Raw genomic sequence first — 14,955 nt, 5'->3', positions numbered from 1 at the left:
CAAGGAGATCAAAGGACTCTCAACTCTCAGCGAAAAGAAACTCCTCCTCATCTCAGTCTTAAATTGGCGCCCCCTTTATTCTGAGACTATTGTGGACTCGGAAATATAGAGAGGAGCAGGAGTAGACGATTTGACCATTTCAGGCTGAGACTCTCCAATGAGGCCGAACATCCTGGGTGAGAGATGTACAGTGTGAAGAAACTGTAGAAGGGGACAATGGTACGGTGATTCTCCGATGGGAACGTTGAAGGTCCCAGTGCAGAGGGTGGTGCGGAAGAGGGTTGGCCTTTTTCCCTAAGGACTGGAAGAGGAAGCTGTGCCACCTGAGATTTGCAGCCTGGCTCGAGGGCTCTGTGGTACAGAGGAACAGGCAGCAGTGCTAGAAGAACCTCAGTGAGTTGTGCCAGGGTAAGTACCACACTGTTCTCTCTGCTCCCTCACACTCACCCTTGTCCCTGCTACTGCACTTCTCTCTCACCAAGGCTCATACTGTACCACTTGCACTGTTGCTGTGCAATATCTTCTGTCTCTCATCATCACCAATGTCCCCCACTCTCCCACACCATTAACCCTTGCATGCCCTCTCTGCTACCTGTTAACCCACACAGGATCCATACCAGCAAGTGCCGGCATTAACAGCTCTGCCATCCATTATCCTTACACTCAATACCACCCTTTCTCACTCTCCAGGAGCAGTAGGGCACCCAACGGAACGGAGGGGTGTCCATTGTCAACCAGTGCGCGCACACGCGCGGACACCCGCACACACGCACACTCACACACCTCTCCCCCAACTGCCCCCCACACAGACACACGCACTCTCCCCAGCCACACACTCACCCCCATACACACACATGCATTGTCCCTCACACACTCTTCCCCCAATGCACACACACACACTATGAAGAGAGAACCTGTCTCCCTCAGGAGGAGACTGCTCTCATGGCAATGCCAAGACATCCAGCTGGGGCCGTTGGAAGTTGGGTATTCATGAGGCCCATACCTGGGAATTGATTCTGGCAAATCTGGAGGAGACCCTGTGCTCAAACAAATGGCATTTGTTGATTGGTAATTGAGGCCCCAGGAAGTGTCAATCAGTCTAACTGGGTGGAAACAGAATTAAAGTGCATTTTGGAACTGTGCTTTCTGACAAATGATTCTGCGCTGCTGCTAAGACAGCATGAGGAATGCAAATTCTCTGCCTAATCTGATAGGTGATACCAATCAATGTTTCATAGAAAAGTAGCTAAGGAGTCCACGTTTATACCTCTACAATGACGCAGTGTGAAAGCCATTGAAGTAATCTGGCCAGTTTTGTTACTTTATTTTGCTTAGCTTAACTGTATTTGTTTGTGTGAATGGAGGCTGCAAGCAAATAGTTTGGATTTAAAGCATAAGCATTAATTAGCCTAACGTGTTGTGTTATTTTCTCACGACTTGAGATATTTAGGATGGAAGACATATTTAAGTTACAAAGCCAGTGTATGGAAATTAATTATTTACAAAGTCTGGTTAGCCCTGACAAAAACAAAGTTGCTGGAAAAGCTCAGCAGGTCCGACAGCATCTGTGGACGAGAAAGCAGAGTTAACGTTTCGGATCCAGTGGCCCTTCCTCAGAACTTTTGAGGAAGGGTCACTGGACCCGAAACGTTAACTCTGTTTTCTCCTCCACAGATGCTGCCAGACCTGCTGAGCTTTTCCAGCAACTTTGTGTTTGTTCTGATTTACAGCATCCGCAGTTCTTTTTGTTTTTATCTGGTTAGCAATGAACTACATGGGGGTCTTTTATAGTGTAATTTTACTGCTTTGCAAATACAGAGGTAGAAAGGCTGATTTGTTTCAGCTGTCTATCTCCGTGTTGTAACAATGTAAGTAAATCTCCCATTTATGGTCGTTATCTTGCATATGGAGACTACAGATGTGAAGGAAATATCTTACAGTTCCTTCAGGAACCATATAATAATTTAAATATAAGAAGTAATAAAGGTGGAATTTCATTCTTAGGTCTTCAGTTACATTTCATTTGTTTATTCATTAGGATCTAATTACGTTGTGAAATTTTGTTTCTTTATTTATAAATTTCTGATCCTTATACTGAAAACACACCTTAACTGGAATTAGAGTTTCCAAGAGTTGATCCATAATGTGCACCCTAGCTGTTAGAGCACTGAACGTGGTTGGCGGTTGTCCGCATCTCCTTGCACTTTCAGTTGTGCACACAATTTTTCCCAAGCTCAGATCGACGTCCCACCAAAATTACAGCAAAAAATGGAGAGAGGTCCTACAGAGATTGAAGGACTAGAGATAGAACAGTAATGTTTTGTTTGGAATTGGGCATGCAGCATGTTGGCATGCATTCTAACCAGTTTCAGGGGAGCTGGTAGTGACTGGACTAGTAATCCAGAAGCCCAAACTAATATTTGAGCACATTACTGCAGAAGGTTAACTTTGAACTCTTTACAAAAACCTAAAATGGAAACGCCAAGCTAATTGTGTCCAGGTACCCGCTATAAATTGTGAGGAAAGAAAAACCCATCCGGTTCACTGAAGTCTTTTAAGGCAGGAAATCTGCCATCCTTGTCTACATGTAATTTCAGAACCACAGCAATGTGGTTAATTTTTAACTGCCCTCTGGGCAATTAAGGATGAGCAATGGATGCTGGTCTAGCCAGCAATGCCCACATCCTGTGAATGGTTAAAAAGAAATCCTCCTGCATTGAATGATGTATGGTAAGGAGTGAGACTGGGGTGGACAAAGTCAGAAGCCGCAAGACACCAGGTTATAGCCCAGCTGGTTTGTTGAAATCACAAGCTTTCGAAGCACTGCTCCTTCAGGTGTGTTCCAAAAGCTTCTGACTTCAAATAAACGTATTGCACAATAGCCTGGTGTCATGTGACTTCTGATAGAAAGATGCAGACATGGTAAACCGTCTTATTCTTGTGTTCTGACTCTTTGATTTATAAGGACATGTAGATAGGCCCATGAAAAGGCACATCTGTTTGTGATACCAATCTGTGCTAAGATGTTGCTCTCTGTTTGTATCTTCAGATTCTAGTGAGAAGTAACAATCTTTCAGAACGGGTAATGGTCCTGGAAGGGAAGATCGAGGAAATTACTATTCCCGAGAAAGTGGACATCATTATTTCAGAACCTATGGGATATTTGTTATTTAATGAGAGGATGCTCGAAAGCTACCTCCATGCAAAGAAGTGGTTGAAACCAAATGGTAGGTCAATACATGCAGGAGCATGTAATTTGCAGTCTGAATGTTTAAAAGTTGTCCAAGGTTTGGGTGTCAGGTCACTTGATGTGTTAATGGGAGGTCGATTTCTAAAGAATCTGGCAATATTTTGAAAGAGAGGTGAATTTATTTTTGTAGCAAGGCATGTTTGTGTTGGGAGCAAAATATCTTTCTTACCTTTGTCGCCCAATGTTAGCATCGACTTCTCTGAAACCAGTCTAGGAGCAATGTTTTCTCTGTTCTGTCCTAACAGTGTGTTTCTACTCAATTTGATGGTTACTTCACTCCATCAGAAGTTTGGATGTTTTCCTAGGTCAAGTATCTAATTCCCGAGTCAGCGATAGGTTTCTTTAGAGTGGACTTGCTGGTTTTAAGAACTGTTGAGCGCATTCAATTTCAAGGGTGTATTTCAGCTCCTTACCATTAGCTGAAAGTGGAGCAACATTAAAACTCAAATTCATGAAGGAAAAGGGCAATATTCTAACTAACTGTGCCAGGAGACCTAAGTGTTCAGAAAGAAAAAGCATTGTAGCCTATATGTTCTTCCAGAACACACAAGTCTTCACGTTCTTCAATCTCTAATGAAAGTGAAGTATCTTGTGTTTACTTCAAGCATCTGTTCACACTGTGGCATATTGCATTGGACCTCACTCAAAGGACTCAATTTGTGTCTGTAATTTCTTGGTGATAATGTTCTAAAGACAAGGATCCTGCCTTTGCATCAGGAGGCATCAGAAGGTCAGGCTTGCAGACTGTTTTTTTTCACATGTTCAGGCTTTAATGAAAATAAGAATGGCATGTGCTATCCCTTAAAATAAGGCAGTGTACATATTGATAATCATTATTATAGATCTGTTTAAGCTAGCATGTTTATACCCCTGCTGTGTATGTTTTCTTAGGGATGATGTTTCCTACTTTTGGTGATGTTCATCTTGCTCCGTTTTCTGATGAGCAGCTTTACATGGAACACTACACAAGGGCAAATTTCTGGTATGTCCTCATGAGAGGCTCTGGCAATGTTTACCACCGTCTGAAACTATTTGAGGACAACTTGTTTTCTAAAGAAATGGGCATATTATTATGAAATGCTTAGATCACGAGAGGGAAATGTTTTTTTTAAATCTGTCCCATTGGAATGCATTATGATATGGATCTTGTAAGGTGGGATGTTGCATGTAAATGCCAAAATCCAGTTTCTATGTGCAGATGTGTAAAAGCTTAACTTTTTATGAGTTGTGTGTCATGTTTGTGTCTGTTTGAGTAGGGTCCTGTTACAATGCTGCTGATTAATCCTGGTGACAGAGTTTCCAAAAACTCAGCACAGAATAAGTCAGTTGTATTTTTTAACCTGTATTTAAGAAGTGTAAGATTCATCTGCTTCATATTTAAACAAGTTTAATCATGAAATGTTGTCATTTGAGTAGCTGTCCACTGTGTTTGGCATCGCTTCCAATGTCATTTGTTTTCCTTCAGGAACCTGGATCCTACAAGCCTTACCTTTACGGTGGCTCCCTTTACAGCCAGAAGGAAACAGGACCAATCTGTAATAACAACAGCGTATAATTAAAATGTGCCATTTATGTACTAAAATGTCCCAAGACACTTTGCAGATGCATTACAAGACCAAATATGAGGTTGAGCCACATAAGAATTTTTAGAATTAATTTGGTGATGTGGCTGTTTATTGTCCATCTCTGTTTTCCCCTGAGAAAGTGCCACCTCGAACCGCTGCAGTCCATTTGCTATAGGTAGACAAATAATGCCATAAAGGAGGCATTTCCAGGTTTTTGACCCAGTGACACTGAAGGAATGGCCACAAATTTCCATCCAAGTCAGGATGCTGAGTGGCTTGGTGGGGAACTTGCAGGGGGTGGTGTTCCCATGTATCTGCTGCCGTTGTCCTTATAGATGGAAGCGGTTGTGTGTTTGGAAGGTGCTGTCTAGGAAACATTGGAAATTTCTGTAGTGCATTTCTGTCTGGATGTTGGGTAAGGAGTCTGCTCATTAAGCAAAAGGGAGCGATGCTGGTGAGCTACAGCTAGGTGCTGGGCACAGATAAAAGCTGATGTGGTGGTTTTTGATTAAGCTGCCAAATGACAGCATGAGGATGAGAACTAAGAGAGGGCCAAGGATAGATCCTCGAAGACTCCAGATGTAATGGTATGGGAGTGGGACGAAAAGTCACTGTAGGTGAATATTCACATAATAAGTATTGCGGACATGGAGAGTCAAGATAAAGTTCATTCTTTAGATTAGGCAAGTTAAAACCCATGAAATCCAAGTGATGGAGAGTGTATTGGTGTGACACATTAGGAGATTGGCAGGGGAGAGATTGTGAGAAGGACTACAGAAAATGATGGAGTGTTCATAGAACCCCTGCTCTGTGGAAGCAGGCCATTTGGCCCATTGATTCCACGCTGACATTCTGAAAAGCATCCCACCCAGATACATTCCCCAATGCTACCCCTATAATGCTGCATTTTTCATGGCTAATCCACCTTACCTGCACATCCCGGGATACTGTGGACAATTTAGCATAGCCAGTTCACCTAACCTGCACATCGTTGGACTGTGGGAGGAAACCAGGGCACCCAGAGGAAATCCCTGCAAACACAGAGAGAATGTGCAAACTCCACACAGGCAGTCAGCCGAGGCTGGAATTGAACTGGGTTCCTGGTGCTGTTGGGCAGCAGTGCTCGCCACTGAGCCACCGTGCTGCCCTGTATGGAAATGGACCAGTACTGATAGGAGAATGATGGAAATTGGAGAGGAGGGGTGGTCGAGTGCCAGGCAGTGACTTCCTGTCATTGCAAATGCGTGCTGCATCTTCATATCCCAACTCCGTCGTCTCTGTGTTGGAGTTGGTGGGCGTGGAACCTTCTCGTGGGAGAGCATGCGACAGTGCTTTGATTTTATTAACAGAACGGGGAACGATGCAGAGGCTGAGAGGCTGGTTTGGATACAAGTTGTTTCTCAGTGAGACGGAAGGAGCATGTTTTTTACAGGCTGAGTGCATGGATTACTGCAGGAATAGGCCAACATTTGTTGATAACAGGGAATTGGCTTAAGAGAATTCAGCCCTTGAAGTGAAAAGCTGTATGTGTGTGGTGGGGGGGGAGAAATGTCTGAATATTTCTTTGGATGAAGGAAGGTCACTTTTGGAAAGAGGTTTGTAGCCCAGATGTGTCTTCACGATGCTGCCTGCGGTGATTTAATTTCCCTGATACTTCAGGCTAGAAGTTATTTTGTAGATGAATGACATAAGACTGCATCTAACACTGAAAGTTTTCCTTCCACTTGTTATTAGATGCATGGGATATGACGCAGAACATGTAAGTGATCCATCACAGGAATGTGGCGTCCTTGTGAACAAAGCTTTATGATCTGTGTACAGCGCAGGTTTCTACAAGACCAGAAATTTCCAGTACTTGCAAACATTCTAAATATGCTTTCTATCAGACTGTCATTGACAGATGAATGCCCACATTTATGTTAAAGTCAGTGCTGACAACATTTCACCGAAGCCTGCATTTCCTAGTAATTCCTTGGAATAGACTGTGTTGACCAGCACACTCTGCCTGGGTTGGTGCTATCACAATTCAAAAATCCCTGAAATCCTAATCCAATCTAATCTAACATCGAGGTGTTTTCAATGGGTGGATCTTCCATCTTTACCCAAGTTGCTGGCAGCAAATTGTTATCTCCTCTGAAGTTTGATCTCTGTATGAGAGACTCGTTAATTTTTAGTTCTTTGTAAGGGAATGCTAAAAATCTTTCATTTGAAAGATCCAAAATACTGACTTGCATTTGAAATGATGGTGGTCCACTTTATGGGATATATTTTGACTTTGCGCAATGCTGTAAAGCCTGATTTTGTTTTCCCATTGGTTTATATGGAATTAACATTTGGGAGCTGTAAAACCTAGACTTGCTCTGGTACAAAGTCATCATGCACCCATAAATGTCTTTGTTAGACACTGACTTTGTTTATCACAGCTTCACATTTCATGGAAGAAAAGTTAAGAACTTGTACTGGGTTACTCATTCTCTGCTGCAAAGGAAACAAATCAAACACATGAATATCAATCTCAGAATATGGACAAAATGCAAAAGGAAGCCTCAGGGAAGTTGTGGAAAAGTAATGGCTTCAAAGGCTTATAAACCAGGAATTTGCTCTGGAGTTCTCAGAATTGACTCAAGTGACTTTCATGGCTGTGTAAACAGACCTACCAACAATCCTCCACTAAAGTTGTGGCATCCAGTTTGGAGAAACTGCGAAGCAACAGCTGAAGTTAGTTTAAATCAAATAAATAATCTCCTGGATGTCACTTGGCAGATAACATTTAATATGCCCACCAATTAATTTCGTACATTATGTAACTGGCAAAGCTACAGTTTAGGTTATCCTCGGTGAATGTAGAATGACGTATTAGAACTTTGTGTGAGATGCTGAATAAAACACACTCCCACTTGTCCTCAACACTTCATGTGAAACACTGAATTGGTAGCAGATGTGATGTGCTATGAAAGTTACCATTGGACTGAAATATTTTCTGTGAAGCATGAAGCAGTTTGAGACGTTGCGTCATTAAACTGCATGAGTCGAAGTTTGCTTCTATAAATATGTTTGTCTTGTTTTTAGATTGCTGTTGACCTACTACATAATTTATAAAGAGAAAAGGATAGTAATTTGAGGAAAATAGATAAAAAAATCTAATTATATTAAAAGAATTTGTAAGGACAGACATAAAACATAAGGCAAGGAAATACTTGAAATATTCTCGTAGAAAGGAGGATTTAAAACCTTAGGGAATAATGAGGATCAGTTGTAAGCCAAGGAAACAGATTAGTAACTGATTAAGGGGTTTGAAGCAGATGGTTGTTATAAAAGGAACAAGGTCAAATTGGGGGAACAATGATGTAAGGAATCATGCAAATTGGTTTTGGTGTTTGCTTTTCTTCTGTTCCTGACGTGCATAAGTTATCTGAAGTTGCATTCAATTGGAGGAGTAAAATGCACAGACGACAGTAAACTATGGGAAACATGGACCCAAAGCCGATAGCAGTGATCTTACTAAGGAGGGAAAGGCTTGAACACTGTTGTTCATCAATAGCAAATGCTGTTTAAAATGAATAAATACGAAGTCAAGTTTTGTTTTATTGTACGTTCATGGACAGATGGTGATGTGGCCCAACTGGTTATTAGTGATTGTCCATCCTTACTGCCCTCAGGGATGGAGTTGGTGTCTTGAATCACTGCATTCCATATGGCACAGGTATACCCAAAGTGCTGTTAGGGAGAACATTCCAGGAATTTGATCTAGTAACGATGAAGGAATGTGTGTAGTTCCAAACCATGACGGTGTGCAGGAAAACCTGCATGTGGTTGTGTTCCCATGCATCTGCTGCCCTCATCAAATAAGGTAGAAGAGGTTGCAGGATTGGAAGGTGCTACTGGAGTAGTTCTGATGACTGACAGTGCCTCTTGAAGATGGCATCCAATACTACAGATTTACATCAGTGGTGAAAGGGACAAATAATGAAGGTGGTGTCTAACATACCATTCAAACAGGTGCTTGGTCATGGATGGTGACAAGCCTCTCAAGTGTTGTTCGACCTGAATTCATTCAGGACAGTGGAGAATATTCCATTACACTCCCAACCCGTATCTTAAGAGATGGTGGGGCAGGCTTTGTGGAGTCAGGAAGTGAATTACTCACTACAGAATTTCCACCGTCTGATGCTATTTATATGGCTATTCTTGTTCAGTCTCTGGTCAATGATAACACGTTCACCCCTTTTGAGATTCATTGAGAATAGACTGATTGGGTGATAATTGGCTGTGTTTGATCTGTCCTTTTTATGGATAGGACATGTCTGAGCAATTTTCCACTTTGCCACTCGGTTGCCAGTGCTGGCTGCACTGGAACAGGGCATGTCTCCTTCTGGAGTATGAATCGTTAGTACTATCGCTGGAATTTTGTTCGAGCCAATAGTCCTTGTACTACCCAATACCTTCAGCTATTTCTTTGTAACATGCAGAGAGTGAATCGAATTGGCTAAAAACTACCATCTGTGATACTGAGGACCTCAGGAGAACTGACTTGATGATGGATCATTCGTGCAGCACCTTTTTGTTTTCATTCATTCACTGAGACTTAGACATGGCAGGCCAGGCCTGTATTTATTGCTCATCCCTAATTGCCCAGGTAAGGACGGCAGATTTCTTTCGCTAAAGCACATTAGTGAACCAGAGAGTTTCTTTCCAACAATTGGCAATAGTTTTTTTTTCAATTGAATGTGAATTCCATCATTTGCCATGGACAGTACCTGGACATTGACAGTATAGTGTTAATACTATGAGGCCATTGCCTCCCTCTGGTTGAAGATGTTTGCAAATGCTTCAGACTTGTCGTTACAATAAATAAAAATGCATATTGCAAACAAAAAAAGTCATGAATACATATTTGAAGAATGCATCAAAATTTGTCAAGGAAGAATGTTGAAGACACCGTCTCTAAAGGCAGCAATCATGAAACCACATGGAATATTGAGTTATATCCTTAGAATCCCGCCAAAGCTATAGTTGTCATACCTGGAATACAAAATTGGATACTTTGAATTCGGGAGACCATCTAGCCTCTGCTGGTTCCTGAGGGATGAGTGATAAGGAGTGGTGTCTAAAGTTTGGTTTTCAACCTTGACAGGAGGCATTTCCAAGGGTACCAGATTGAGGTATTTCACATACTTAATGCTACAGAAAACCTTAGCTTGTGACAGCACGTTCAGAGGTGCCTAAGCCGCAGGACCTGAGGACACAAGCGTGGAGGTATGAATGACCAGGATATAGTTATTCCAAAACAGCAACTGCTGGAATTGCTTGTTGAAGATGGTTATCCCTTTCAGGAGACTGGACCCATTTAAAGAGTAGCTGGATGTCCTAATGGGAAGAAAGTAAAATTGATATTTTCGATGAATGAGTTCAGATGGCTGTAAGATGTCGTAATGTAAACCCATCCTTTAATAATACAATTTTGTGTAGCTTTTTACGTCTGTCACAATGCATTGTGTTACCAGACTCTCAGATGTGACACTTCAGGTGTTCCCAGTGACATTTACAGGTAAAACCAGAGATTGGACAGTCACAGAAAACTTCCCCACAATACCAAGCCTGATGCCATGATAAAATCACACATGGCATAAGTTAAGCTCCTTCGACCAAACGCATAATTACTACTGGAATAACAGTTTTTAATTTGTTACCCATGTTGACATGCTGACCCCCTTCCCTATTCCAGGTACCAGCAGTGTTTCCATGGGATTAATCTGACTGGGCTTTGCAGTGCAGCTATGGAAGAGTACTTCAGTCAGCCAATCGTAGTGAGTATGACTGTCAGCCTGTATGTGCAGATGAGAATTAATGTCAAAGATATTAATGGGAAATTATCATGTGTATACACAAAGTAGCAGCAAGAGTAGCCCACATTAGCCCCTTCGCATCTCCTCTGCCATTCAGTATGACCATTGGCTAGTGTTGAAGCCCAGCAAACCCTGGCTTCAGTTATTGGCTCTCACAGAGCGGGGAAAAGTTGCTTTACCGTAACTCACTAATCTCTTTTATTCGCGTATTATGAAGAGCCACACCGTATGGCTTATCCATTAGACAATAAGCATGTAGTTCATACGTTTTCCCAAAAGAACTGGGACCTATCTGTGCCAACAAAAGTCTCCTAACACTTCCAGAATGGTCGCAGAATGTAAAAGCGAATACCCGGGCAGTATAGCTGCTGTCGCTGCTAAGGATCGATGTTGGTCAGACGCTGTACTCGATGCCAGGGTCACCAAGTCCCTGACCAGGGGTGCCCGTCTGCAGAAGTTAATCTCTGGAGTTTTCACAGGCTGCATGCCTTGAGGGTTGTCTTTTATCCTTTTTCCTTATCTCTCTCAAGCTGTGTTGTCTTTTTCCTGTTGGCTCAGGCTAATTCAATTATCGCATGCCTTTACTTTAGTGGCCCTGGACCAGAGACTTAGGTAGCATTACTTCGTTGCACCTCATCCAAATAAGGCTTTTCCATTACCTTCCTTTTTTTTTTGCAGAGCTTGGTTGGCAACACTTGGTTCTGATTGGCTCAGGCCACCTCCTAGGTCTGGGTTATCCTCAGTCCATATGCTATTTCTTTCTTTATGTCAGCATTTTTTTTACATCTAGTATCTTCTGTTAGCAATATCAGCAACTGGCACCCCCCGTCTACACTTTTCTCCCAGGCAGCAATATCAGCAGCTAGTCTGCCTGCCTCTCTCTCTGCAGCCTCTGGCCAGCACTAGTCATCCAACTCAACACTCTGTTCCAGCTTTCCCCCCAGAGTCTTAAGACCCATATCTGTCTCCTTCTTGAAAACATTCAGTGTTTTGACCTCAACCATTTTCCAGGGCAAAGAATTCAACAGGCTCACTGCTGTCTGGTTGAAGACATTTCTGCTCATCTCAGTTGATGATTTCTCTCTATCGCCTCTTATTCTTCTAAACTGAGCGTATAGCGCAGAGATTACAGCTGGGAACTGCATGTTGCTATTGCATTCACCTCTTTACTGAAGCATACTTCAAAAGGACACTGCCCTTTTTCTCTGCAGAATATATTTATCATCCAAATGCAAGTTAGATTGCTGCAAATCATGTTTTACTTCATAGACTTCAAGACACTATTGTGCTTTACCAGGTTCTAGTGGAAAATAGAACAAAGTATTTTCAGGCCATCAACACAATCTATTTGGCACTTCCTACCTAGGATACCTTTGATGTTGTCATTCTGATGGCACGGTCTGTCAAGTACACAGTGAATTTCCTGCAGTCTGATGAGGATGATTTGCATCGGTAAGTGGAGGCTGTAATTGAAATTCTAACTTGTTCTGTGATAATGGCTGTAATTAAAACCTTGACTACAATTTTTTTTTTCTTTGCTCTCATCCCGTGAACGAATATCACTGGCTAGGCAACATTTATTGTCCATCCCTAACTGCCCAGAGGGCAATTAAGAGTCAACCACATTGCTGTAGGTCTAGAATCACATGTAGGCCAGACCAGCTAAGGCTGGCTTCCTAAAGGAACCAGATGGGTTTTTCCTGACAATCGACAGTGGATTCATGGCCATCATTAGACCCCTAATTCCAGATATTTTATCGAATTCAAATTCCACCATCTGCCATGGCAGGATTCGGACCTGGTTCCCCAGAACGTTATCTGGGTTTCTGGATTAACAGCCCAGCAATAATACCACTAGGCGTTCGCCTCCCCATGATATGACGTACATGCATTTGGTGCTGGGTTGGTTAGCATGGATGGCTGGATTACAATGCAGAGTAACACTGACAGTGTGTGTTCATGGGCCGCACTGGCTGAGGTTACCATGAAGTATTTTCCTTCTCAACCTCTCCCCTCGCCCGAGGTGCAGTGACCCTCAGGTTAAACTACAATCAGTTGCTTCCCTCTCCCAAATGAGAGAGCAGTCCTGTGGTCTGGTAAGACTACGAAAAGAATTAAAATTAGAAAGAGCCATGATTTTCTGTGAAAAGGATATTCCACTTACCTATGCCTTAAATGGGCAATCCCTTATTTTGAAACAGTGACCCCAGTACCACATTCTTCCTTTCAAATATGGTATCTGACAGAAACATATAAAATTGTGAAGGGAATAGGTAAGAGAGAAGCAGGGAGGTTGTTTCCACTGGTGGGTGAAACTAGGACTAGGGGGCTTTGCTTCAAAATAAGGGGGAACAGTTTTAGGATTGGATGTTTGGCTAGGCAAGTCCAAAGGGTCTTGGGCAAACCAAATGTGTGGAGGGTGCCAATGTCCTGAGGTGTTTCTTCCTTGCCCACACACACAGATGAGTGGGCGATATCATAGAATCCAGCAATGTGTTGTTGCCGTCAGCGTTCCGGAGTGCACGGGATGTAGTGATCCCCCATGATAGTCAGAAAAGTCAAGGTACTCTCATCTACACAAGATGGGCTGGTCTGTGGGAAGATGGGTCTACCTGTAAGACAAGAATTCACACCCTCCCCCACCGACACTCAGTAGCAGCAGTGTGTACTCTCTACAAGATGCACTCTAGTGGCTCACCAAGGTTCCTCAGAAAGCACCTTACAACCCATGACCACTTCCATCTCGAAGGACAAGGGTACCAGATGTTTCTGAACACTACCACCTCCAAGTTCCCCTCCAAGCCACTCACCAGCCTGACTTGGAAATATAGTGCCATTCCTTCACTGATGCTGGGTCAAGTTCCTGGAATTCCCTCCCTAATGGCATTGTGGGTCACCCCACAGCAGGAGGACTGCAGCGGTTCAAGAAGGCAGCTCACCACCACCTTCTCAAGGGCAACTAGGTATGGGCAAGAAATGCCGGCCAGCCAGTGACACCCACATCTCACAAATGAATAATGAACTTAAAAAATGCAGCCATTGGTTAGTAATGGTGTTTAAGACCATCAGAAATAGGAATAGGTCATACGGACCATCGAGCCTGCTCTGCCATTCAGTAAGACCATGGCTGATCGAACATCCTCACATCCACTTTCCTATATTTTCCCCTTAACTTTTGATTCCCTGACTAATCAAGAATCAATCTGTATCAGCCTTGAATATACACAGGGAATCTGCCCCCATAGCTCTCTGTGGCAAGGAGTTCCAAAGATTCACAAACCTCTGAGAGCAGAAATTCCTCCTCATCTCAGACTGAAATTGGCATCCCTTTATTCTGAGATGATTCCCTATGGCCCTAGTCTCTTCCGTGAGGGAGTACATCCTCCAGCATTTACCCTGTCAAGCCCCTTAAGAATCCACTACATTTCAATGAGGTAGTCATAGTCATAAAGCAAGGAGCAGACCCATGGGTCCGACTTGTCCGCACTGACCAGACATCCCAATCTGATCTAGTCCCAGCTGCCTATGTTTGGCCAATTTCCCTCTAAACCTTCCCTATTTGTGTCCCTACTTTTAAATGAGTTCTAAGCTTCAATGAGTAGAATTACAACCGGTTTAACTTATAAAACAACCCCTCCACACTTGGGATCATCCTAGTGAACCTTTCCTGAACTGCCTCCAATGACCCAATATCTCTCTTCAAATAAAGGGACCAAAACTGCTCACAGTACTCCCGATGCAGTCTCACCAGATCCTTGTACAGTGACAGTTAGATTTCCCTACTCTTAGGCTGGTTCCTGGTTCATGTGATTGTTGCAGTAGGGTGACAGGTGTCACTCACTCAGGTTCAGGACAAAGGTCCACATCCCTATATCCTGACTCGGGGAAACAAACCTTTGCATGAAGGGATGGGGAGATGGACATCTGGCCACCCACGCTTGTCTGAAGGCACAGGCTCATGATGAGAGTGCATGGCGAAGCTATCAGGGCTAGACCCTTGGAGTGAAAGTGTTGAGTTGGTCTAAGAGCATGAGGTGGCACTGCAGAGGGCATATGGGGTTACTGGGGGCTAATGAGAGTGAGTGAGAAGAGGCATTTTATGCCACAGAGGAGGTATTAGAGCTTACACCTTGGTGAGACGTGGGCATGATTGCACAGAACTGTGCAGCAGCAGAGGTCAGAGTATTGCACTCAATCTGATGGAGCAGAGAAGATCCTTGACGTTTATCCTGCTCTACTGTCTACTCCTCTCAGCCTGCAGATGGCATTGATTCGGGTAGTAATCGCTGACAAT

General features: G+C 43.1%; 1 protein-coding gene across 2 annotated transcripts in view; it reads left to right on the top strand.

The window, feature by feature from the left end:
- The window catches only part of carm1l (coactivator-associated arginine methyltransferase 1, like), a 60,046-nt gene that overhangs the window by 32,466 nt on the left and 12,625 nt on the right, over positions 1–14,955 (top strand). For both annotated transcript variants that reach the window (XM_048527707.2, XM_048527706.2), the window contains 4 exons: positions 3,050–3,227; positions 4,142–4,232; positions 10,541–10,622; positions 12,028–12,113. In XM_048527707.2, coding sequence (XP_048383664.1) covers positions 3,050–3,227; positions 4,142–4,232; positions 10,541–10,622; positions 12,028–12,113 — 437 coding nt within the window. The remainder of the gene's footprint in view (positions 1–3,049; positions 3,228–4,141; positions 4,233–10,540; positions 10,623–12,027; positions 12,114–14,955) is intronic.

Source organism: Stegostoma tigrinum, chromosome 3 (assembly GCF_030684315.1).
Source record: "Stegostoma tigrinum isolate sSteTig4 chromosome 3, sSteTig4.hap1, whole genome shotgun sequence".
Lineage (NCBI taxonomy): Eukaryota > Metazoa > Chordata > Chondrichthyes > Orectolobiformes > Stegostomatidae > Stegostoma > Stegostoma tigrinum.
Note: the sequence above shows the minus strand (reverse complement) of the source record. Positions and strands in the feature narration are given on the sequence as shown.